Here is a 27,053-nt window from a genome sequence, read left to right as displayed (position 1 = left end):
CAGAAACCCACTGAATAAAAACTTGAGACTGTCAAAAAAAAGTTGAAATGTTTCTGAAAATAAATATGCCTTCTTAAAAAAAGAATAAAAAAGAGAGAGAACTATAATCAGTAGTGGAGCTGATACTTTTCAATGAAAATTATCAATATGAGCAGTTTGATCAGTTAATAAGCTTGATATATGAACATAAAAGAAAATACATTTCAACATATGGGGAAATGTTTACTGAACATAGCAGGAAATGTATACATTTAACACTAATTTCTTTTTTTTTTTTAAAGATTTATTTATTTATTATATGTAAGTACACTGTAGCTGTCTTCAGACACTCCAGAAGAGGGAGTCAGATCATGTTACAGATGGTTGTGAGCCACCATGTGGTTGCTGGGATTTGAACTTCGGACCTTCGGAAGAGCAGTCGGGTGCTCTTACCCACTGAGCCATCTCACCAGCCCTTAACACTAATTTCAAGTGTTTCTTTTTAAGATTAATTAAGAGGCTGGGGACAGCTCAGGGACCAAAGGCTCCTGCAAAGGCCCTGCTCTGGGTTCCCAGCGCTCACTCCAGGCTGCTCACAGCCGCCTGTGACCTCAGGGGACCTAAGGCTCTCCTCTGCTCTCCACCGGCACCTGCACTCACAGGCACACACTCCTCCACATCCACACAATTAAGTAAGTCATCAGTCTGTGTAGTGTGTGTGCACCATGGCACATCTGTGGGCAGAGGACAACTCTGGGGAGGTTGTTCTCTTCTTCCACCTTTATGTGGCCCCAGGGATCAAACTCAGCTTGTCCAGCTTGTGTGGCAAGTGCTTTGTCACCGAGCCATCCCACCAGCTGTCTTAGGGTTTCACTGCTGTGAGCAGGCACCATGATCAAGGCAGCTCTTATTCAGAGGTTCAGTCCATTACCATCAAGGTGGGAGCATGGCAGCACCCAGGGAGACATGGTGCAGGAGGAGCTGAGAGTTCTACATCTTCATCTGAAGGCTGCTAGGAGAAGACTGGCTTCCAGGCAGCTAGGAAGTCTCAAAGCCCACGCCCACAGTGACAACTTCCTCCAACAAGGCTACAACTCCTAATAGTGCCACTTCCTGGGCCAAACACATACAAACCACCACAGCGGCCCTTCAAGTGTTTTTACTGTAATTGTGTTTATGTATATGTATGATGTTTGTGTGTGGACATATGTACCATGGTATATGGAGGACAGAGGACAACTCTGTGGCTTTGGTTTTTCTCTTCCCTTTGGACTCATGTCAGGATTATGCTGTGCAGGGCCACCTAACTGGCCCCAATGTTTCTTGCTTAAAGAAAGGCAGCTTCCAGGGCTGGAGAGATGGCTCAGAGGTTAAGAGCACTGGCTGTTCTTCTAGAGGTTCTGAGTATATATAGTAAACAAATATATCTTTAAAAGAGAGGGAGAGAGAGAGAAGAGAGGAAGAGAGAGAGAGGCTCATAGCAGTAGGGATATGGAACTTGGCAGGAACTCCAATACAGTGAGCGATAGGGACACTAATCCATCCATAAATCTTTTGGCCCAAAATTTATTCTGCCTACAAAAAATGAAGGGATGGAGCAGAGGCTGAGGGGGCCAAGTCATAACTAGAGACCCATTCCATGGGCAAGCACCAATCCCTGACACTACTAATGATACTGTTAGACTTGCAGACAGGAGTCTAGCACTGCTGTCCTCTGAGAGGCTCCACCCAGCAGCCGACTCAGAGACCCACAATCAAACAGTGGATGAAGCTTGGGGACTTTTAAGGAAGAGTTAGGGGAAGGATTGTGGGCTCCAAAGGGGAGAGGAACTCCACAGAAAGAGCAACAGAGTCAACTAACCTGGACCCTTGGGGCTCTCAGAGAGTCTGAGCCACCAACCAAAGAGCATACACAGGCTGAACCTAGGCCCCCCAACACATATGTAGCAGATATGCAGCTCGGTCTTCACGTGGATCTGGAACAAATGGAGTGGGGGCTGTCCCTAAAGCTGTTGCCTGTCTGTGGAATCCATTCCCCTAACTCAACTGTCTTGTCTGGCCTCAGTGGGAGGAGTGCCTAGCCCTGCAAAGCCTTGATGTGCCAGGGTGGGGGATACCCAGGGGGACCTCCACTCTTTCAGAGGAGAAGGGGAGGGAGGAGAGGGGGAGCAGGATCAGGATGTAAAGCGGAAAAAAAATGTTAAAAAAGGAAGAAAGGGCAAAATGACAGGCAGCTTCCTGATGCCCGTGGGTCATTCTGTTAGCAGCAGGAACTCCTCTTACCACCATCACTGACTCCTGGGATCACTCTCTTGCTGGAGATCCGCTCAGGCCAGAGTCCCACCCCAAGCCACACCCTCCCCCCTCGTTCCTCAGGGTCAGCACCTCTCCTCAAATAGTCCTAACTCCTTGCAGCCTTTCCAGGTCTCCCTTCCTCACTGCCCCTCAGCCATCCAGACTCCTCAGGGTGAGTGGCCTCTGGGTCTCTCCTCTCTGTGGACTCAAAGGATGTGTTGGTCCAGTCCCACATTTATACTCTGTGTGTAAAAATACGTTCGTTCTCTTGCCTCAGCAGGATCTCCCTCATCAACAGAAGACCAAAAGTCACCTCCTTCCTGTCGCCTAACCCCTAACTCAGTGCCAGTGCCATTTCTCCCCAGCTCGTGCTAAGAACTTTGGGTCTTACTCCCCACATATAATCCACTCACTGGCTCTAACGTCACCCCTCCCCCTAATCTGACCAGTTTGCACCACACCATCATCACCACTGGGATCCAGTCACTACCGTCCAGGCTCTGCTTGGACCACTGTGCAGGTTCCTAGTGGGCCCTCTTGCTTCTTTCTGGTTCCCTTCCCTCACTTTAATTGAGCAGAGCAAGCCTGTTAAAACACATCAGATCATGTCTCTCTTTTGATTAAAACCCTTTAAAGTGGTTTTCTTGCTGCATACAAAAGCCAGAGTTATTATAAAACAGCCCCAAAGAATCTCAGCTACTGCCCCATCTCCGTGAGCACCTGCTCTGTTTCCTGCTCCCGTGCTCGCTCTCTGTTCCAGGACCCTGGCCACCACCCTGTTCTCTGAGCATCACAGACACACTCCTATGGCAGGCCCAAGGGTATGCTGTCCCCTCCTCCTAGAATGTCCTTTCCCCAGACCTCCTCCGTGCCCTTCAGGGCTTTGCTTCCCACATTACCAATTTGGAGACATTTCTGAGCACCCATTAGCACCCACCCAGCACTGCCCCCGCCCTCGATGCTGTGTTTTCCTGAGATGCGGCATACTTGGTTAATCTCATTTGTTCATTTTCCACCTTCCACTGGCAGAGGGCTGTCTTTTTGTAAGTTTTATAATCTACTATATCCTCAGTGCCTGGCACCCTAGTAAGTTTTCTTCAAGAATTGATAAAATATGATGAGATGGACCCTGACTGACAATACTGCTCACAAAAAAGTGATGAAAAATTCCTTGTAAGTACTGATGGACAGGAAGAATGGACAGAGGAAATGACAGACAGGGAGTTGGAGTGAGCTGAACTATAAGCCGCTAGCTGTGGAAACAAATTATGGAGCACAGCTAATGAAAAATGTGCTACTTCAATGGCCATGAGCCACTGTTCTAAATCCCTGGACAAAATCTCTGAGCACAGAGAGATGCTCAGGAGGGAGATAGAAAGATCTGGGAAGATCCCAAAAGCCGGAGGACAAAGGGCAATCTGTACTGGCTGTTTGGTCAGATTAGGTCATAAGTACCAGAAAGGCCTTGCGCATTCCGAGGACAGCAAGGCCACAGAACAAAGTGGTTTGCTGTGCTTTGCCCTGCTAGACACCCTGAGTATCGCATACTGGTTGTTGGCTGCACTATGTGGAAGCTCTGTGAAGAGATAGCCTCCAGCAGTAAATCCAGAAGACTAAACTGAGCCACTCTCTGCAGGCTGCCTTAATACATAACCAAGTCTTATAAGGGCTCTAGAAAACTGCTATTTTATAAGTCAATATATTTTTAATCTACTTGGTAAATATTTTCTTAAGGACAAATGGCAATATCAAGTAGTATGATTCTATCAGAAAGTGATGGGGAAATATATATGACTGAAAATTTAAATAATCCCTTAACAAACTTTTATTGATTTGCTGGTGTTGCTGGGGATCAAATCTGCACTTTCATGCATGCTAGGCAATTGCTCTGCGGCTGAGCTGTGTACCCCAAACCTTTTCAAACAGATTTAAAAGTCGTCTTCTTTTCCTTCCTCCTCATTCCTCCTTTTCCTTCTCTTTTTGTTTTTTTTTTTTTTGTTGTTTTGTTTTTGTTTTTGTTTTTTTGGAGACAGGGTTTCTCTGTGTAGCCCTGGCTGTCCTGGAACTCACTCTGTAGACCAGGCTGGCCTTGAACTCAGAAATCCACCTGCCTCTGCCTCCCAAGTGCTGGGATTAAAGGTGTGCGCCACCACTGCCCAGCTTCCTCCTTCTTTTTAGACATAGGCTAGTTTTGCTGTTCAGGTTGACCTTGAACTCTGATCATTCTGTCTTACCTCCCAAGTACTGGGATTACACTCATGTGCTGTGTGCTTCATCAACTTGGGCTCCGGTATCTTTCTGATGTCTACCAAATTGAACATCAAACCTTAGGTTGCTTATTTAAATGCAACTGTATTGAAATATTTTAGAACATTAGAAAGCTACCACATAATAGTAGTATTCTAGAATTTCCCCAAAGCAACCTTGTTGATACTTTTATTGGATTTATTTTTATTTCCTACTCTGCTGTGAAAGATCAGAAGAGATCTTCGTGTGCCTAGATCATAAAGATCAACAGAGAACTCTTTTCCTTTGTGTGTATTTATATGTGGTGAATGCATGTGCATGTGAGAATGTGTGGAGGCCAGGGGCTGATGTTGGGTGTCATCCTTGAGTACTCTCCACTGGACTTCCTCCTGAAGTGGGGTCTTTGCTGAATCTGGGGCCCACAGATTTTAGCTTATTTAGCCAGGTGGCTCTGGGGGGATCCCAGTGTCTGCCTGCTAAGTGCTTGGATTCCAGTTTTGGGGGGTGTTAGGAAATCTGAACTGAGATCGTCAGGACACCAGCTGGCGCGCAGAAAGTTTGTTGACAGCGCACACTCTGTCCTTGGCAGTTACTTCAGGTTAGGATCCATGTGCTACCTGCCCCTGTCGGCTTAACACAGACTTAACTCACTTGCTCTTCAGAATTCAGACTGTATGCAAGGGAGAGAACCAGAGGGGGCAGTTCCTTCCTTGCTCCTAATCTAGAAGTTCTGACTCTTAACACTATGTGACCTTCTCTGACTAAGGCAACTCTGAGGCCTCTTGAATAGAGAATGGAGGTCTGTAGCTCTGCGGCTGAGCAGCACTACAAAGCTACCAGGGTTCTTACATCGGAAGGAAAGCAACATGCAGCGGAGCCTACGCCACACTCACTAGATGCCGGATGTAGACTACACACATGATTTGGTTTGATGCTGAGCTGACTTCTGGAGGAAGAATGAATCAGAATAACTATCCAGAATGTCAAACATCCCCAGTACTGCAAACAAAACCAACATGACCTTTGCTTTCCCTTAACTTTTTGTTTCTTAGTGACATAATTGGTCCTTTGCACACCCTCTACCCAGCACACGATCTTTCACATACCTTCTACCTGGCACACACTCATTCACACACCCGCTACCTGGCACACAATCCTTTGAACACCCTCTACCCAGCAACAATTAGAACCTTGCAGATACTTGCTACAGTACTTTGCATCAGGACTCACTCAAACAGCCCCCTGTCCAGGGCAGAGGGGCTTCATAAATCTCTTCTTCCTTTGTGCCACTGAATCGCCTACACGCCTCTTATCTCCCCTCCCCCAGAACACTCATACAGCTCATATTTCTACTGTCCATGATTCCATAGCTGGAGAGCACCCTACACTGTGAGTTCAGGACACAGCTATTACTTAGCATCTCCTGACTCTGATTTCAGGGTAACACTCGGATCCAGCAGCAGGCTCCTCCAGAGTTCTGAATGTAACTTGGCCAACCTGGATTCGCCCAAAGCTGACGCCCATCACTTCTCCTCACCTCGATGGTGATGGTTCTACTTCTCTGGTTTGCAGGAAAAGCAGGTTCTAGTTAAGGAAAAGAAGATGGGGGTGGGGGCCTAGAAACATGAATTCCAGAGTCGAGATGGACTTGAGCTCCAATCTGTCAACCCCAAATGCCTAGTTCACTATGTACTGCACAAAAATGTTCACAACATGTTAGCTATTATCTCTAGAACTTACTATGTGTTGTGCAGTGAGCTAGTGCTTCCTTGCCAAATGTGCACTGTGGCTTTCATCCTCAGTGACAGACAAGGCATGGCCTCCCAGGGTCATTCTGCTTCTTCACTTTCGTTGAGACACTGAGTGACTATCGCCTTTTGACAACAGTGTGAACTGAAGTCTCTCTCATTATAACATCTCATGATTTCTTGTTCTTGTTTAAGACAAAGAAAAATGATTCACAATTAATCCTGACATTTACATGGTGAGGCAAAGGACCCAGAATACTACCATAGTATGAAAAAAGGAAAAGACCCAGTACTGGACTGCAAGAACCAAGACAGTGTGGTCTGAGCAAGAGAATGGGCAGATGGACTGACCAATGAGACCAAGGAAACACAGAGATTGACTCAGACAACATCCACCTGATCTGATGCAGAAGCAGAAGCACAGGCAATAACAAAGAGAGGGATCTCAACAGATGACTGGGTCATATGATTGCTACACCAATGGTGCTCAGCCTTCCTAATGCTGCAACCCTTCAATACGGTTCCTCATGCTGTGGTGACTCCCAACCGTACAATTATTTTCCTTTCCTTTCCTTTCCTTTCCTTTCCTTTCCTTTCCTTTCCTTTCCTTTCCTTTCCTTTCCTTTCCATTTCTTTTCTTTTTCGAGACAGGGTTTCTCTGTGTAGCCCTGGCTGTCCTGGAACTCAGTTTTTAGACCAGGCTGGCCTCGAACTCAGAAATCCGCCTGCCTCTGCCTCCCGAGTGCTGGGATTAAAGACGTGCACCACCACACCTGGCTACTGTCATGAATCTTAATGTAAATGTCTGATGTGCAGGACATCTGATAAGCATCCCCTGTGGAAGGGTCATTTGGCACACAAAGAGGTTGCGACCCTCAGGTTGAGAAGTGCTGCCCTAGCTAGACCTATTCCTCATTAAAAGGACCTGAAAATGCACCATCCTCGAGTACCAAATGTGAGCCACAAAAATGTAGAGCTCACGGAAGATAAGAGGATAAAAAAAATCTATGTGGCTTTAGGGTAAGTGATAACTTAGAATATGACACAAAGGCATAGTCTACAGGGAACTTCACAAGCTGGACTTTACTAAAATCTAAATTTTTGTTTTATGAAAGACAGGGTCAAGAGAGAGAAAAAAAGACAAGTCACAGACTGTAAGAAAATAGTTACAAACCCGACACCTGACCCAACATATACAACTAACTCAACAACAAACAAAACATCTGACTTAAAGAACAGGCCATACACCTTAGTACCTCACCAAAGAAGATGTGTAGGTGGCAAGGGAGTGCATGAACACTGCTGGGGTGCTCACCTTTAATCCTGACTGTCGGGAAGCAGAGGTAAGCACATCTCTGAATTCAGGGCCAACCAGGGCTACTGAGCAAGATCCCTCCTTAAAAAAAGGGATTCCGTATACCACCTATCTTCAGGGGAAGGTATAGTAAACAAGACCAGCGCGCATTAGCTTGGCCAGAGGCCACAACACAACAGCAAATGCTGAACGGCCTGAGGCAACAGGGATTCCTTCACTGCTGGGGCATAGCTGGAGCAACGCATGGTGCTGCCACTTTGGAACAGTGTGGCTCTTACAAAACATCACACTATGAGACCTGGAAACCATGTGCTTTGGTATTTTCCAAAGGAACCCAAAACACGGCAGAGCCAAACAATAAAATTTTAACCTGGCCATAAAATGCAATAATGTATTGATACATCCTACAACTTAGATGTTATGAGAAATAAGTCAATCACAATTGCCCACACATCTTCTAACACAGAGGAGGAATGTCCAAATCAGGCAAACACATGCAGACATAGAGTGGATTAGTGGATTCGGAGGGCTAAGGACTATGTATGTTGTGTGTATGTATGTGGTTACAAGGTGATAAGAGAGTGATAATTTAAAGGTCTTTTGAGGTGATGAAAATATTTTCTAATTGATTACAGCAATGGCTGCATGACTGTAATACATTAAGGCCACTGAGTTGTACACGTTAAAGGGGTATATGAATCACACTCAATAAGACAGTGACTATGGGCAATCTTCTCCTGGATGCTATCACCACAGGCTCTTGCTCTTATACTTCATTCTGGCCTTTTCTCTGTGTGTTTCTCCTCTTTTTACTGGTAGGAGCAATGTGCACTGCCAGACGTTATGATGATAGAGATGGCAGTAGCTTTAGCACACAAGTATATGACGTTCACAGCATGAACTCAGAAGCCAGCCTCACTAAGCCAACTTGTCCCTTATTGGGACTTTAGCTCATTTTAATTTTCCCATCTGTAAAAATGAATGAGTCATTTTGTTCATGGATCTTAAGAGAGTATCTAAGGAGTCCCATTTTTGACACAGGCAGGGTCTGCTTGTTTTCTAAATGGTAGTTCCACAGCACTCCACTCTCACAAATCCTGCTGCCTGTTATCCTGGGTCCTCCTACTTCTCAGCCCTGGCTGAAGATCACACAGGAAGATCCTTTCCCTACGGAGTCTCAACTATGGAAAAGCTACAAGTATGCACAATGGTGCCAACTCCAGCTGGTGTGCATTTAGTGCTGTGCTTCTGGGATACATCTTCCTAAATAGCTAGGCAACTCTATCAGGATAGTCCTTTATAGGAAAAACAAAACAAAACAAAAGCCAACTCACCTTCTTCCCCCACCTCTGGCTCCGTTCACGGCACAGGGATTCTATCCCACTCCCTCCCATTGCATCAGTGCCTAAGGAATACCAAGTTCCCCTTAGCTTTGACACAGTTTCTTCACTCTGATGCAGAGCAGACCAGCATCATCTGGGACACTTGGAAAACATCCCCATGCTCACGCTGAACTTCAGACCATGCTGCCTAGGACTCATTAGCATTTCAGAGCTTCCAACATGGCCAAGCTAGAGAACTGTTATCCGCACTTGTGTCTGAGCCTCTACTTTCCCGTGGCTTCACAGTTCCACCCTCACAGTACTGAAGTGTCTTATCATGCCTCCTGCCCACCCCAGCACTTTAGTGTGTGTAGATTATTCCTCATCTGCACTGAGCCAGGCTTCCTCCTACTTATCTCATGGTCTGTCAGCTGCTGCCCGCATTCCAGCAAGTCTTCTCTGCCTCACCAATCTAGGGTGCAACTAGGCACTCCTCCTCTGCTCTCCTGGTGCACAAGAAAAACAAGTCTGCCACGGTGCTGGGACTTACATTATGTGCTTCTGCCCCCATTCCATGGCAAATGCCACGCTAGCTTGTCCTCGCTCTCCTTTGGCATCTAAGAACTACTGCAGCAGGGTCTTCTGCTGCAGGGTCTTCTATTAGCCTCTTAGTTTTTACTAAAATGTCTTCTAAGTTTCTTTTGATATTTAAAAAAATTGTGGAAAAACTGCAAATAAAATATTGCTATTATCTTTGATTATAGTTATCTTCTCTATGCAACAGCATAGCAATAGCAAAGTAAAAATCTCTTTTGCTTTTGAGATATGTATAATTATCTCAAATTATGTAAATCTTGACTACTGGTCTGTACCCTGAGATTACACTAAGAGAAAAACAAAGTCCCAAAGTCACTTAATCACACTTATTATACAAATAATTAAAGTAAGACTTAAAAGGATGCTTCAAAAGAAATACACAATACAAGTAATGGAGTTTGTGTTCTTTTAATAAACACACTTGCATAGTTATATTACAATTGTGTAAAAATAAAAACAGATTATTTCATGCCAAGCGTGCCCAGCATTTGCACAATCTCAATACCTTTAATACTATAGTTTTCAAGACACACAAAATAAAAATTTAAGGCAAATACATCACTTTGCAACAAGTTAATAGTTTATTACATCACAGCAGCATCACAGCAGCATCTAATAATGCCATTCAGGCACAGGGTCTCAGTATTCTGTTACGTATTTACAAGAACTCATAACTTGGTAAATTTCATCTAAGAAAACTTGGCAAATAAAGCTTTGGACTGGACCTGCCATTTCTTTCTCTGCCTTTTCTCTCAGCCCTAATCATTTTCTTTTGAACTCTAGTATCGCGTTGTATTTTAAAACAATTACTGTTTTAAGTATTACATTATTTCAAAATTTCTCAAAGAATCAGAGAAAGTATATGATCAATAAGGTTAACTTTTAGGTTTTAAATTTTCTAAAATAACAGCTTTGGCTATAGCCTTTTCTTCACTGCTGGAACACCCATCAAGTTCAAGTGCATGCTTTAGAAATGCCTGTCACACAGTGTGCTCTTAAACTGGTGTATCCTACAAGTTCAAGTTGATCCACTGTGTTCTAATGTGTAAATTATGTCTCCAAGAAAGTCCTAAGCAACAGAAGCTGCCTTACTTTAAATCAGGAAGAAAGCAAACACACGGCTGGATGAGGGATTGCAACAGATTGCATGCACTTATAAGAACAATGTAAACGATTGTATGTCACTCATCTCCTTTCTTGCAGCTTTCTATCAGGTATGATGAAATGCCTAGAGTAGTAGTCGGTTAGCACAGTGAGTTTACTTGCTGTACTGACATTTGCTTTGATTGTTGGGCCAGTATGTGACTTACTCCGCAGGCACCTACCTGTTAAACATATTTTCAGACTGATTGCAGATGCTGAGCTCAACCTGAATGCCAGTTCCAAGAATCTATTTTGTTGTTCTGAGACAGAGTTTCTCTGTGTAACAGAGCCCTGGCTATCCTGGACTCACATGGTACACCAGGCTGGCCTCGGACTCACAGAGATCTGCCTGTCTCTGCCACTCGAGTACTGGGATTAAAGGCGTGCACCACCACACTTGGCTATAATCTACTTTTCATGATGGCGAAGTCAAGGGATTTGACCTATAAAAATACTTTTGGATAAATTTATAAGTATAGTAGAGAAGCCCCAAATAAAAATTATAAAGAAAAAAGGTACTTTATGAAACAATGCAGTTAGTTAGTGGGGCTGGCTTTCTGAGCTCAGCATAGAGAGCAGCTGGCCACACGTGGCATTTAAGGAGGTAAAGGCAGAATGTTGATGAGACAAAAAGAAAAATCAGGTGATCTATATAACGTGGAAAAGTCAGTTTGAAATCAGTCTTTGCATTGTCATTTAGTGACTGCAGGCAATTCTCTTACCCATCTGTAAATTGAAATTATTGCTTTCCTATGAATGTTATGTAAAATACTGTCATGATGGCAAGTGCTAAAATGGAGGTGGTCTAAGGACTCTACAGAACCCCCACCCAGGGAGCACACAGACATCTAATAACCTCAAGAATGTGAATGTTTCCAGTACAGATATTTGGGTTTTGTAAAACTGTAACTAAACTGTTGTTTTTTTCCCCTCAAGTCATGATTTAGGCAATGCACGATTGTAATAATTCATTCATTATATATAGGCACATTAACATAAATATTGCACAAAATATGCCTTTAAATTAAAGCGAGAGGTATAAAAGCATGGTTTACTTTCTCAAAGAATGCTGTGAGGAGTAGGACTCTAATTGTATATACACCTATCTGACATTTCACAAACAGTAGATTGCACGGCAATTTGTAAACATTTTAAACTGCATAAACTGTTCATTGATTTTCAAATATGGTTTAATACTGTATTAAAACTCATATCAGCTAAGTGCTATCACACATATTAATTTATAATAATGTCTATTATGTTTAGGGTGCTTTCCACTCAAAGGAAGAAGTAAAATTCTATGCCAAAATAGCCAATGTGGGAGACGACTATTAACCAGTAACATGTAGACAGTAACATCAATAATCGCTTAAGAAGCCTCCTGGGCACAGAGGAATGCCAGCTCTCGTGTGCTCTCCCTATGCTATGGGTCCTTGGCTAAAGCCTACATGTCGGCTTCAGGTTTGCTACAAACTCTTTAAGGTTTCCTTATGGATTTTACTAAATGCATTATGAATGCCAACAAGTGTTATTTTGTATACTAGGGTAAGTGGTCACCTGACTACAGAGGTAACATAAAGTCTACCTTAGAATATATTGTTGATATAAGTGCTCTAAGATAGGGATGGTTTCTTACCTTACCGTCAGTGATGGAAACTTTCCATTCTTGAAAACAGTCTATGTTTATGTCATCAATAAAGCACTGTGTGCTGGAGCCCAGAGCAGTTTGGGAGCTCTGCAGCCTGGAGCACCTAAGACCATAAGGAAACTGCCCTAGGCCCGCGTTCATTCGTGGGCAGCTGAGGCAGACTACTCTACATTCACTACTCTACATTCAGTGGTCAGAGCACACTGCTTTCTTCTTCTGTGAGACCAGGCAAGGTCCCCCAATGTTAGTGCTCCTGCTCGGTTTACAGAGAAAATATAGAAAAGGCTATTTCCAGTTCGTGGCCTTCAAACAAACCTAACTATTGGTACTCATAGTAGCATATTAGAAAGTAACAGACAGTGCTTATTTGAGGGCAAATCACAGATGGAGCCAATTATGGGCCCTTGTGATTAGGGTTAGATCAAATATAATAGCAGAACATAAGCAAACATCATCTGAAATCTGTAATGAATATATAATTTGCAAGAGCATTGGAAAAGCATGGCAGACCATTCCAAACCAGAGAGAACAGTTTGTGCAATAGTGGGTCTTTGTGTGTTTGTACTCCCACCACGTAAGGGCAAACTGAATATGCATGCTAATGACCTACAAGTGCCAAATTTTTAAAAAAGAAGAAAAATGCTAAAGGATGCCAGAGAGAACAGCAGGGAAAGCCACACAAAGACCCACTATCCTTGAAATTGTTACAAATAAATTTTAACTGTAAATTAGAAACACATAGAAATAATCACAAGTGGCTCTAACATTCAAACGAAGTAAATGAATTGTGTAGGAGATATTTGATCAGGGCTGCCTGCCCTGCCTCCACGCTAGAGTCAAACTTGGATAGTGGGTCTCTGGGGTGCTTTCACAACTGGAAGACAACATTGGGTCCTAAAAAAAGAAAAATGAGGAATAAAATGAACATAATGTAAATTAAGAGGGTGAGAAAAAGACTGTGACTAACAGTCACATGCAACATCAACTGAATACATTTGAGCCACTAAAATCCTAACCCTCAAAAGCCCCAACTGTCCCAGTGCTTATAAGGGCTGGAGAAGCACAAATGGTAAGCTACAATTCAACCAGCACTAGTGCCTCAAAGAAAGACTATAATTAGTAAATGATTCACTTCTAAATATCTGAGTAGCTAAATATGTTCTCAAATGAATTCTTCACTATAAGCATAAAGCATTTTCTAGAGCTTTGGGAGATGTAGGCCTATGTAAACTTATGTTTAGTGAATGTCATAGCTACTGATACAATGAACTCTGGTCTCTACTGAAAAGCAATTATGGCAATCTAGTAGCTCAGAATAGGTATTTTGAGCAAACATTAACAGGTACTTTGCTGTCTCTTAGGTGATTTAAACAGTTGTTATATGAAAAACAAACTTTTCAGAGGCTCTCTTTGGAAATTATCCCCCAAGAGCTCTTTTATTCCAGGATGGGTGACGAACCTTTGCCATTCATTTAGGAAAGTACTATTGTTTTTAGATATACTCAAACCATTAAACCCAATATACTTCAGCCCCAACTGAGGTCTGAGCTATAGAGAATAACTGTATAACAAATAGCACCTTGAAGCTACTCAAGTTTGACCCAGTCCCTTGGCTGTTCTAGTCCCTTATCTCTAACTAGGCAAAGCGATCAAGAAAATAACTAATTCCTCCTTTCACCCCCGTTTACCTTCCTAGCACACTGTAACTCCTCCTCTTGGTCCCAGGGAAATGTACTCTGAGAAGCCTTCTGCAGAAGCATGACTTCTTTCCCACACAGATTTAGGCATCTTTCCCTTTGGATAAATATTCACTATTTCCTATTGAAGTCCAAAGCTACTTTAGAGCAGGGCGTGCCTCTGAATATTTGGATTCTAATGCCTGTGACTGTGTGGTGGACACTTAAAGGATACTTATGAAATGAATAAATGTCTTGATTGAAGCACACGAGAACTTCATTTCTTTAAAATGGTATAGAACAATAATAAATGAAAGAATTCCCTCCTTTTATTTGGGCAAATACTATAATTTTCTCATTATTTCAATGAGGGCATGCAACTCTACAGCTGTACTAACACAGCAGCCACTAACTACAATGGCTAGTTTTAGATTAAACTGGGCTTATGGTCCCCTGAATGCTGGGACTCTAGGGGTGTACCATGTCTGGCCTGCCAAAAGTTAATTTGCTATGTGTCCTTGACTAACTAATTCATGCTTTCTGTATAACTTGTGTACCAAAAACCCCTCCAAATTCTGCTTCTCTTAAGAACTAGACATTGGGAACACAGCTGGCTCAGTTGTAAGTAACTGCCTACCATGCATGAGGCCCTAGTTTCAATCAACCTCTAGTACCACACCAATACTGCTACTACTACTGGAGGGAAGAGGAGAGGAGGAGGAGGAGGAGGGAGAGGAGGAGGAGAAGGAACAGGTAGAAGAGGGAGAGGAGGAAGGAGGCAGAGAGACATACATAGAGAATTTTACTTGAGCATGGTAGTGCAGGCCTATAATCTATTCAGAACCAGAAACTGGAACCAGGAGGATCAGAAACGTATTAAGGTCATTCTTAGACTGCAATCAGGGTGAAGCCACGCTGGGCTACAAAAGACCAACACATCTTTTAAAAAGCTGGCCCTCTAGTTAGGTTTCTTTTCTTTTTTCTTCTCTTCTCTTTTCTTTTCTTTTCTTTTCTTCTTCTTTTTTTTTTTTTTTTTTTTTTTTTTTTGAGTCAGGGTTTCTCTGTGTAGCCCTGGCTGTCCTGGAACTCACTTTGTAGACCAGGCTGGCCTCAAACTCAGAAATCCACCTGCCTCTGCCTCCCGAGTGCTGGGATTAAAGGCGTTCGTCACCATGCCCAGCTAGGTTACTTTTCTAGGAGCCTTTTAAACCTGAGGTAGATTTCTGTAGAGTAATGGTTTCCTTTCTTTTTTTTTCTTCTTCTCCCTCTTCCTCTTTTGTATGTGAAACTGATCTTTGATTCACTAATGTTCTGTGGCATGAGGTAGTCTCTAAGGAATCACTAGAGGAGTTTTGCAAACATTTAAAATGGGTTTTTGAATTTTCCCATACTGGATGATATGTAAACACAGAGAAAATCAATGAAATTCCAAAGCTAACGGCCTGGATACACTAGAAGGACAGGCTACAGCACTGGGAAATTCAGTAGCAGTTACTTTTTCTTAGCTGATGGAGAACTCTGGGAAGTGTAAGCAGTGCTGTGATGAAGGGAAGCTGCAATTTAGATGCCATCGCACCAAAGAACCCACATGAAACCCCACCTTTTTATAAAGATAAAAACTAGCACTAATGTCTGAAGCTAGCAGAAAACACTCATGGTAAAGCAGCACAACTCTTATCTTTTGGTTTTTCTTATTTGAAATATTACTTGAATCTACTGTGAGTACTGAGTTTAAGATCTGACCCAGAATAGAAACACAAGTACTATAGCATATTAAAGGCTTCATGTCAGATGAGAGATAAGTAATTTGATGTTACTCACACTGTTGACTTGGATCTGAGTCTGTTGTCATCTTAACATAGTTTGAAGGAAAGAGACCAGTCAGACCATTGGTTTCTCCTTGCCACCAGTCAGGGTCATCTTTGTTCATAACATTAATCAGCTGTCCTTTGGAGAAATTGAGCTCATCTTCGTTATTCGCCATGTAGTCATACATAGCAATCACTTGACATACTATGGAAAGAACAGAAAAGAATAAATTAAGTCTTCCTACAAGGATCAACCCTGGCCTGGAACTTAAATTATTATTAAATTCTAAAATTAGGCTAAAGCTTTTCTTTACCTGCTCTCTCCCCAATCTTCTTCCCCAGTCCGTCTCACAAAACAAAACATCCCCCAAACCTAAGCAAAAGCTAGACAAAAATCCGAGTGAAGCAGGCCCTGGTGGCGCACGCCTTTAATCCCAGCACTCGGGAGGCAGAGGCAGGCGGATTTCTGAGTTCGAGGCCAGCCTGGTCTACAAGGTAAGTTCCAGATTAGCCAGGGCTATACAGAGAAACCCTGTCTCGGAAAAAAAAAGAAAAAAAAAAAGAAAAAAAAACCAATCCGAATGAAGTACTTCACTTTAATATGATGAAGCAGCAATTTCACATTTCAAGGGGTAAAAGAGCTCTGCAGGAAGACATTCCCAGTGGTTTGCTCTGAAGCAGAGCAAAGGAAACAAGCTTTCCAAGTCTTCCAAAGGGTCAGCTAATCTAAGACACCCTGTGCTTTAACGGTCTTCTAAGACCAACCACAAAGTAGCCACTTGCATACCAGCGTGAAAAGTAGGCATGGTTCTTTCACTGCTTGGACCTAGCAGCTTTACATGGCTGGCAGGAAACCATCCCTTCTGTCGTTTCTTCCCTCTGGCCTATAAAATTAGCAAAAGAAACAATTAAAAATAACCAAGTTACCACTTAAAACCTAAAGACATATACTGGCCTTTGCCCTGGTTCCTTGGATGGAATCTAAATCTTTGGTATAACATTACTGGCAAGTGTCTTAGTGTACCTGCAAGGCTTAGGCAATGCCAAATCTAGCCATGTGATTTATGGCTGGTGCTCTGTCATGCCATATCAGCTCACTCTGGTGGCAGGGCTGGAGTGGCTTCACCATATGAACAATTAACCATACCAATGTGACAAAAGCCCCCACTAACAACTCCAGACACCAGGGCTCCCACAGCCCCTCTGCGTGGCAGTAACTTGTTTGTCATACATCCCAGGAAGAGGGGATGCTGGAGAGGGAACAGGACTTCCACTTTGGAAGCTCCTTGCAAGTTCAAGTCTACTCTTAAGGGTATGGCTCAGTGAGAGTACACCCTGCAGCCTTGTCAGTCATCAGAAAGTCATAAAGCATTTCTGGAGGCCATGTTTCCCATGGTGTTAGTTCACAGTGAACCAGAAGGTGGGAACTGAGGGCCTTAGTGAGCATCCCCAACCTGTACCCCGCTGTTCTTTAGGGTTTCTAAGGTATAGTGCCAGAGCCAACGCATTGCCACCACATGCAAACTTACATGAAAACACAGCTATAATTTCTATTATCACCTTTGAACCCTAAAGTGTATTTAAGCTAGGAAAGAAATATTAGATATGAGAGAAGAAAGCTTTTCTCTATAAAAGTACACATGGCAGCTATCTGGTAACACCTTCAGGAAAAAAATTTAAGGCTGTACTGTTTCCTTTGAGCTGCTGTTTCCAAAGCCTGAGGCCTCGGGGTGTGTGTGTGTGTGTGTGTGTGTGTGTGTGTGTGTGTGTGTAGTCCAATGGGGAGTATTTCCTCAGCACATGGCCTGTTTTGTTTTTTTCTTTTTCTTTAGAGGGGTATGGCAAGCTCGGTATCCCAGGCAGAGATGACATTTTTCTTTTTCTTTTAAGAAAATGACCTATGGCCCGTAAGTGATAAACTGAAAAATGCTTATAGGTCAATAAAACAACGTTAAAAGCAGCAGAAGACTGAAGAAAACACAATATATTTAAGTGTTGACTGATCCCTTCATATATGAGTATGACTGGGGGTGGCTTTTTTTCCTGACTCTTCATCTTTTTTATGAGTCTGAATTTTTACCTGGAAAAGAACAGTACCTGTAGCTCTCCTTGCCACCACCCGCTTGTGTTTTTCTTTAAGATTAATATTAACTGTCCTGGCGCAAGGCTGAGCTGCTCAGTCCCTGAAGCAGCATATGCTGAAGTTACTTGAGCGATCTCTGAAAAGAAGAAAACAGAACTGTAAACCCAAGATTACAACAGAGCAATGCTCATCAGAGTTCAAGGTTAATGTTATACATACCGGGTTTTTTGTTTGATGCTCCAGATTTGCTAGCATTCCCAAAATTCTACAAGGAAAAAAATAGGTTGTTTTTTTTAGTCATTTTTAGCAAACCAGAAATGACAGTCCAGGTTTATTAGGAATTAAAGATTTCTAATGCTCAGAATTCTTGTTTCTTTAAATGAAGACCAAAGTGACAATGAGCTTTGTATTAATCAAATAACTGAAGAATCCAGGGGTGGCAAAGAGGTCTGCTAACACAATATTTTATTTATGCAAATAGCTGAAGTTAACATGCACCTACATAACAGAAAGAGCTCAGGTATGGAAGCTTTGCTGATGTTAAAGATGTCAGTCTGGAGTATCTTAGGTTGGTTTCTGTGCTGTTAAACAACACGGTGACCAAAGCAACTCGGGGAGGAAAGGGTTTGTTTCTTCTAACACTTCTAGATAAGCGCCCAACACTGAGGGAAGTCAGGGCAGACATTGAAGCAGGGCAGGAACTTGGAAAGGCCATCAAGATGCTGCTTACTGGCTTGATTCTCCTACTTTCCTGTACCAAGGCCACCTGCCCCAGGGGTGACACCTCCTGCAATGGGCTGCCCTTCCATAACCATTAATGAAGAAAATAGTCAACAGACTTGCCACAGGCTGACCTGACTGAGGCAAGTCCTCAGCTGAGGCTCCCTCCTCTCAGATGTCTAATTTGGTAGCTCACAGGCTACCCTATTCATGAATGGGGTTAGCATTAATGCTAAGTATATAAAAAACCATTTACGTTGGGGATATATGAAGGCATGAATTTTGTTCTTGTTTTCCATGAGGGACCTTGTCACATTTGTAGATCTTGCTAAATAGAAGGCAATGTTTATCTATTTATTATTATATATTCCCTAAAAATACTGATTTTGATTTAATAGGAAATTCACATCATTGGTAGCAACTATGACTCTGTCCGACTTTTAAAGGATAAACTGTAGATAGAATGTAGTTCAATGGCTGAGTGTTTGCCTCCTATTTGTGAGGCCCTGGGTTCGATCCACAGTACTTTAGAATAACAAAGAATAAATTGAAGTGGCTATATTTATTATTTTTAGGAATTAAATAAGAAGGGGGATTAAGATTTTCTTTTCTATTAGTAAATACAGCTACAATGAAGATCTAAAGTCAAAGCTAACATTTGGGAGTATATGGAAAAGGTATGTTCTACACTCAGCTATTTGGTTTTATAATGACCTTGTTATGTAGTTATGGCTGTCTCTATTTTACAGAGAATGAATCTCAGGCACTGACAAGCAACAGTCATCTATCCTCTAAGTGGTAAAGGAAGGTGTAAGCCTAACCGCCTAGTTCTACTCCACCATGGGTTCATAGGTCCCTGCACTCCTCAGAGAACTCAGGAGTCTGTGGAATGAAAACAATGTCTTCTTACTGTGAGAACAGTCACAATGGTGGGTCAAGTGCTAATGACTTAGCAGCATCAAAAACATATTGTAATTTGGCACTCGAGATAAACAAAGCCAGCTTCGCTTGACAACGTCCTTGGACAGAAACTCTTAACATTAAAAAAAAAGCTTTAGTTTTAATTTATGTGGATGAGGGTTTTGCCTGCATGTATGTGCCATCAACTGCAGGACTGGTGCCATCGGAGAGCAGAAGAGGCTGTTAGGTCCCCTGGAACTGCAGTTAGAGGCGATTGTGAATCACCATGCGGGTGGGTGCTGCGAATCAAACCTGGGTCCTCTGTAAGAACAGCAAATGCCCTTAACTACTGAGCCATCTTTCCAACCCCAACTCTTTTTTTTTTTTAATTAGATATTTTCTTTATTGGATATTTTATTTATTTACATTTCAAATGCTATACTGAAAGTTCCCTATATCCTCCCCCCGCCCTGCTCCTATACCCACTCACTCCCACTTCTTGGTCCTGGTGTTTCCCCTGTACTGGGGCATATAAAGTTTACAAGACCAAGGGGCCTCCCTTCCCAATGATGGCTGACTAGGCCATCTTCTGCTACATATGCAGCTAGAGACATGAGTTCTGGGGGTACTGGTTAGTTCATATTGTTGTCCCACCTATAGGGTTGCAGACTCCTTTAGCTCCTTGGGTACTTTCTCTAGCTCCTCCATTGGGGGTCCTGTGTTCCATCCAATAGCTGACTGTGAGCATCCACTTCTGTATTTGCCAGGCACTGGCATAGCCTCACTCGAGATAGCTATATCAGGGTCCTTTCAGCAAAATCTTGCTGGCATATGCAATAGTGTCTGCAATTGGTGGCTGATTATGGGATGGATCCCCAGGTGGGGTAGTCTCTGGATGGTCCATCCTTTCGTCTTAGCTCCAAACTTTTGTCTCTGTAACTCTGTGTTTTGTTCCCTGTTCTAAGGAGGAATGAAGTATCCACCTGTTGGTCTTCGTTCTTCTTGATTTTCTTGTGTTTTGCAAATTGTATCTTGGGTATTCTAGGTTTCTGGGCTAATATCCACTTATTAGTGAGTGCATATCAAGTGGCTTCTTTTGTGATTGGGTTACCTCACTCAGGATTATATCCTCCAGATATATCCATTTGCCCAAGAATTTCATAAATTCATTGTTTTTAATACCTGAGTAGTACTCCACTGTGTAAATGTACCACATTTTCTGTATCCATTCCTCTGTTGAGGGGCATCTGGGTTCTTTCCAGCTTCTGGCTATTATAAATAAGGCTGCTATGAACATAGTGGAGCATGTGTCCTTCTTACCACTTGGAACATCTTCTGGATATATGCCCAGGAGAGGTACTGCTGGATCTTCCGGTAGTACTATGCCCAATTTTCTGAGGAACCGCCAGACTGATTTCCAGAGTGGTTGTACAAGCTTGCAGTCCCACCAGCAAGAGGAGTGTTCCTCTTTGTCCACATCCTCGCCAGCATCTGCTGTCACCTGAATTTTTGATCTTAGCCATTCTGACTGGAAGGAGGTAGAATCTCAAGGTTGTTTTGATTTGCATTTCCCTGATGATTAAGGATGTTGAACATTTTTTTAGGTGTCTCTCAGCCATTTGGTATTCCTCAGGTGAGAATTCTTTGTTTAGCTCTGTACCCCATTTTTAATGGGGTTATTTGAATTTCTGGAGTCCAGTTTCTTGAGCTCTTTGTATATATTGGATATTAGTCCCCTATCTGATTCAGGATTGGTAAAGATCCTTTCCCAATCTGTTGGTGGCCTTTTTGTCTTATTGACAGTGTCTTTTGCCTTACAAAAGCTTTGCAATTTCATGAGGTCCCATTTGTCAATTCTTGATCTTACAGCACATGCCATTGCTGTTCTGTTTAGGAATTTTTCCTCAGTGCCCATATCTTTGAGGCTTTTCCCCACTTTCTCCTCTATAAATTTCAGTCTTTGATCCACTTAGACTTGAGCTTTGTACAAGGAGATAAGAATGGATCAATTCGCATTCTTCGACATGATAACTGCCAGTTGTGCCAGCACCTTTTGTTGAAAATGCTGTCTTTTTTCCACTGAATGGTTTTAGCTCTCTTGTCAAAGATCAAGTGACCATAGGTGTGTGGATTCATTTCTGAGTCTTCAATTCTATTCCGTTGATCCAACCTGTTTGTTGCTGTACCAGAACCATGCAGTTTTTATCACAATTGCTCTGTAGTATACAGCTTGAGGTCAGAGATGGTGATTCCACCAGAGGTCCTTTTATTGTTGAGAATAGTTTTTGCTATCCTAGGTTTTTTATTATTCCAAATGAATTTGCAAATTTCCCTTTCTAACTCCGTGAAGAATTGATTTGGAATTTTGATGGGAATTGCATTGAATCTGCAGATTGCTTTCAGCAGGATAGCCATTTTTACTATATTAATCCTACCAATCCATGAGCATGGGAGATCTTTCCATCTTCTGAGATCTTCTTCAATTTCTTTCTTCAGAGATTTGAAGTTCTTATCATACAGATCTTTCACTTCCTTAGTTAGAGTCACACCAAAGTATTTTATATTATTTGTGACTATTGTGAAGGGTGTTGTTTCCCTAATTTCTTTCTCAGCCTGTTTATCCTTTGTGTAGAGAAAGGCAATTGATTTATTTGAGTTAATTTTATATTCAGCTCTGCACTGAAGCTGTTTAGGAGTTCTCTGGTGGAATTTTTAGGGTCACTTATATATACAATCATATCATCTGCAAATAGTGATATTTTGACTTCTTCCTTTCCAATTTGTATCCCCTTGGTCTCCTTTTGTTGTCAAATTGCTCTGGTTAGGACTCCAAGTACTATATTGAATAGGTAGGGAGAAAGTGGACAGCCTTGTCTAGTCCCTTATTTTAGTGAGATTGCTTCGAGTTTCTCTCCATTTAGTTTGATGTTGGCTACTGGTTTGCTGTAGAGTGCTTTTATTATGTTTAGGTATGGGCCTTGAATTCCAACCCCAACTCTTAATCTTGATTATACAGGTTTTTCAATTGAGACAGGGTCTCATGAAGCCCAGGATAGCCTTGAACTTGCTGTAGTAGAGGAAGACCCTGAACTTTCTGCCTCTGTCTCCTAAGTGCTCGGATTCCAGGCCTGTACCACTACATTCAGCTGATTGTACTTTTCTTCTTAATCTCTTGTGTCTACACAGAAGTGTGCCTGTAACATTTCTATTATATACCATAGGCAGTTATCTTAAGGAAAAGTATTTCCATGATTAAATTCCTTTATAGAATAGTTTAACTTTAAAGAACAGACAAATATTTAAACTTGAGTTTAGTAAACATTTTCTCAAAAATGAATTAAGTATGCTTGTCACTTCAAGGGAAACAGCTGACAGGATTTATTGCCAATGTCAAGATTCACACTCAGTTCTATCTATGGCTTCTGCTGTACCCAGCCTATGAAATCCTGTGCCCCTTGTCTTCTTACTGGGGCCCTAAAAAAACCTGTTTCCATCTAATGAGGGCAGCAACACCCAACCACAGATTTCTGTACTAGCAAGTATCTTGATTGGGAACAACAGAACGCTTTTGTTTAATGCAAAGAGCATCACCTCTTGATCCTTTGGTCTGACGTAGTTGGACGGGAAGATTCCAGTTCTCTCTCCAATACTTCCTGTCCACCACTCTCCATCTTTCTGGGTCACTAGAATTTCTTCACCTTCAGTGAAAGTCAAATCCCCGGGCTCTACACTTGAGTATGAATAAAGTGCAATGTAGTCTGTAGGGAACAAGGAAAAGCAAATGGTTTAGACTTTAAAACTATAGATTAAAGAAGAAAATGGTTAATTTCTAAGACTTAGATGTTTACTGGAAAAGACCTTGTAACTTACAGAAATTTAAACATGGTCTTCAGGTAGAAAATGGAATAGAAGCCATCGGTTAACAACTGTCTAGGTGAAGGCTAACAAATTTTACCAAGGCCTTGACATTTTTTCAACTGCTGTTATTTTGTGAAAGAAAGGAGAGATGATTGCTTATGCTGCAGGGACAGAGGGCTCTGTGGCAACAAGAGCAGCAGCAGCCAACCTTTTGCTTTGGTCGGGGTAAGAGCTGCACTATGCAGCATAAGCAGCTGTGGCTGGCAGAGGCCTCACTGCTTTCCCGTGCGAGATTACACGAGTGCCAGTTCTAGCAACCATTTTTTTTTTGTTTTTTTTGTAACAAAAAGTTATCCTAGTTATCCTAAACTACAGACATGTAGTATCTCTAAAATTAATAGAATGCCACTTAATGGGAATGATAATGGACTCAAAACAATCTTTTAGACCTTTGATGTAAAAGACACCCCTATGTGCGAAATTCTTTGTTCTTTGTTTTGCACACAGTTCTGGCACAAGGCTCTAGTTCTTAGTGTGCTTGGCTCCAAGCAGATGACAAATGAGTTTTTGTTACTGAACGGCCTCATGTGATAGTGCTCCAGTTTTAGATTCTCTTTGATTCTCATTCCTGTGGCTACTACTACTTTGAAGAGAGAGGGAAACTGGGTTTCTGAAGCCCTTTTGCTTTGTTTTTTCCCCTATTTTTATGTATATTTGTCAACATAGAATTTGATCTTTTATCATAAGTAGAGATGATCAGAAACATACTCTGAAGCCCATTTATCCACACTCCCAAAGTCCCTCTGCCTAGCTGACTTCCTACAAGTAAACCTAACTACAGGGTCCTAGCAAAGGGCAGGAAGTAAGTCTGCCGGAACTTGCCTTCCTGCTTCCTACTCATCTCCTCACACCGGGCCCACAATGCAGGGATGGCAGGCAACAGCCTCTCTGGTGACCTCATTTCCTCTCTTGTCTTGAGTTATTATCTTTTCTGTAAGAAGCCTTCCTCTGTCTTTTGTCAGTGCTGGGATTAAAGGCGTGTACCATCACACCTGATTATTTTTAGTGTGTGTGTGTGTGTGTGTGTGTGTGTAGGGAATCCGGATGTGTATGCAAAGCGTGGGTTGTCAGTAAAGGCCAGAAAGGGCACCAGAGCTGTAGGTACAGGCAGATACGTGAGTGCTGGGAATGGAACTCAGGTCTTCTGCAAGATCAAGGGCTCTTAACCATCATCCCAGCCCCTGTGCTGAATTTTTGTAGTACCAACTCTAAATATGTGGAGGGTTTTCAGCCAGGCATTCTCTGAAGTAAAGAGGGGCAGGTTTTGTTTTTTTTTTTCATAATCTCAAAAACATCAAAAAATTATAAAGAACAACAAATGTTCAAATAAACAAATAATAATAAACTCCCATTTAAAGCAAACTGCTAGAACCTTACCTTCTCCAACTGGATAGGCTGTGGAGGTAACTGGATAGGCTGTGGAGGTAGGTTTCTTAGTCACAGCTGCATACAAAGCTTCTGGCCTACCAAGTCAAATAGAGCAATGAGACACATACACACATAAGAGCAGAAGCTCAATAAAGGTGAGCTGAGGCTCCAACAGGCCTAGCAGCATTAGTGTTCTCTCAACTAAACTAATATTTCCAGGCATACACTAGTAATATTTTTAGATACAAAATTCTCGCAGATTAAGAACTGTCTAATTAGTCTATCCTTTCGTCTTAGCTCTAAACTTTGTCTCTGTAACTCCTTCCATGGCTGGGGATCCATCCCATAATCAGCCACCAATTGCAGACACTATTGCATATGCCAGCAAGATTTTGCTGAAGAGACCCTGATATAGCTGTCTCATGTGAGGCTATGCCAGTGCCTGGCAAATACAGAAATGGATGCTCACAGTCAGCTATTGGATGGAACACAGGGCTCCCAATGGAGGAGTTAGAGAAAGTACCCAAGGAGCTGAAGGGGTCTGCAACCCTGTAGGTGGAACAACAATATGAACTAACCAGTACCCCGGAGCTCGTGTCTCTAGCTGCATTTGTAACATCAGATGACCTAGTCGGCCATCACTGGGAAGAGAGGCCCCTAGGTCTTGTAAACTTTATATGCCCCAGTACAGGGGAATGCCAGGGCCAAGAAGTGGGAGTGGGTGGGCAGGGGAGCAGAGCAGAGGGAGGGTATAAGGAACTTTTGGGATAGCATTTGAAATGTAAATAAAGAAAATATCTAACTCAAAAAAAAAAGAACTGTCTAATTATAAACCACCACATTTTAAAGCACATACGGCTTGCCCACCCCCCCCACATACACGTGTTGTGTGTGTGTGTGTATATATATATATATATATATATATATATATATATATATATATATACACACACATACATACATACATACATATACATATATATATATGAATGTTGTTATTTGGTTAGTTTATTACATCTTAAAATATAAAAATAATTTTTTCTAATATCTCATAATAGGTAAATAGTAATTTCCATGTTACTCCAAGATTCTAGTTTTAAAAGTTTAGAACTATCATGTTTAAAATCTAGACAGTAAGGGGATACAGAGGAGTCCCAGGAACCGTGACTGAACTGTGAGCAGCATAGAAGAGAGCTTTGCTAACCCTCGTGACAGCCTTGTTTAATGTTAATGTCTCCAGGCTCTGGTTATTCTTTTGTGGTTTGATTTGTTTTGAGACAAGGTCTATGTTTTTCATGCTAGTGTGAACTTGTAATCCCCCTGCCTCAACTTCTTAAGGTGCTGAATCTACAAGCATGCATACCCATGTCTAGCTCCTTATCAGGCTATTAAGTAACATGACTCATCTCTGAGAAATGAGCAGAAATTTTACAGAAATTTAAGGGGGGGAATGATCTGTAAAAAATTTAAAGCACATTCAGAGACTGGCTTAGCTTACAGATAGAGTATACATATGAATGTTACTATTCGATTAGTTTAACTACATCTTAAAATATAAAAATAATTCTTTTCCTAAAACCTCATAATGGTAAATAGTTTGCTTAATCTTTCTTTGTAATATGCTACCTGAATAATAAAATAATTGCTATAAATGTTATAGTGTGAAGATGCCAGGTATGTGTCGTGACTTTTACTACTTCATCCTTCCGGACTCCAGGCCAATCTGAGAAGTTAACTTCTGCATCTGAACTGAATACTAGTGAGTGGCCACGCAGTACTATAGAGTCTTAACTTCCCCTAATGAGAGATCTGAAACAGTTGGTGAGGACAGTGGATTAGCACACGAGCTTCTTGATTCCCAAGACCAGCATCCTCATGTTAGATTGCGCTGTGTCAGGCCCCTGTCCACGTAAACACAGGGCACTTACCACTGCTAACAGTGGGACTTACTTGCCTGTGTTAAAGCCATCTGGCCAGCTGACACTCCTGCAGACTTAAGATCTTAATGTAGCTAGGGTTTTGAGTTTTGTGTATCTGCATTTCATTCATCTGTTCACTCATTCTTGCCTGTCCTCTTTCCTTACGATGACAGCAGTTACCATGTATTAATTTTATAGTAGACATGGAAAAAACAAATCAAAGAAGACAGAGCATAGTTTCATGGGGCTTGTGACTTAATAGGGAATATGGGTCAAAAAAGTCAGTAACTAAAAGAAGTGCTCTGAACAATAGGGAGATTATATTTAAAGAGCCCCGGAGGCCCAGGCATGGGAATGTTTGCTCCAA

General features: G+C 42.1%; 1 protein-coding gene across 8 annotated transcripts in view; it reads right to left on the bottom strand.

Moving 5' to 3' along the window:
* Itsn2 (intersectin 2) overlaps positions 1-27,053 on the bottom strand; it is a 121,310-nt gene that overhangs the window by 24,554 nt on the left and 69,703 nt on the right. For 6 of the 8 annotated variants that reach the window (XM_006515024.4, NM_001198968.2, NM_011365.4 and 3 more), the window contains 6 exons: positions 24,777-24,862; positions 23,073-23,239; positions 18,081-18,126; positions 17,876-17,997; positions 16,566-16,662; positions 15,792-15,983 (listed from right to left, as the gene is read on the bottom strand). In XM_006515024.4, coding sequence (XP_006515087.1) covers positions 15,792-15,983; positions 16,566-16,662; positions 17,876-17,997; positions 18,081-18,126; positions 23,073-23,239; positions 24,777-24,862 — 710 coding nt within the window. Of the gene's footprint in view, positions 1-9,895; positions 13,189-15,791; positions 15,984-16,565; positions 16,663-17,875; positions 17,998-18,080; positions 18,127-23,072; positions 23,240-24,776; positions 24,863-27,053 lie in introns of those variants that run through there. The other 2 variants (XM_006515026.4, XM_006515027.4) reach the window with 1 other exon arrangement.

The sequence above is a fragment of the Mus musculus genome, chromosome 12 (genome assembly GCF_000001635.26).
Source record: "Mus musculus strain C57BL/6J chromosome 12, GRCm38.p6 C57BL/6J".
Taxonomy (NCBI): domain Eukaryota; kingdom Metazoa; phylum Chordata; class Mammalia; order Rodentia; family Muridae; genus Mus; species Mus musculus.
Note: the sequence above shows the minus strand (reverse complement) of the source record. Positions and strands in the feature narration are given on the sequence as shown.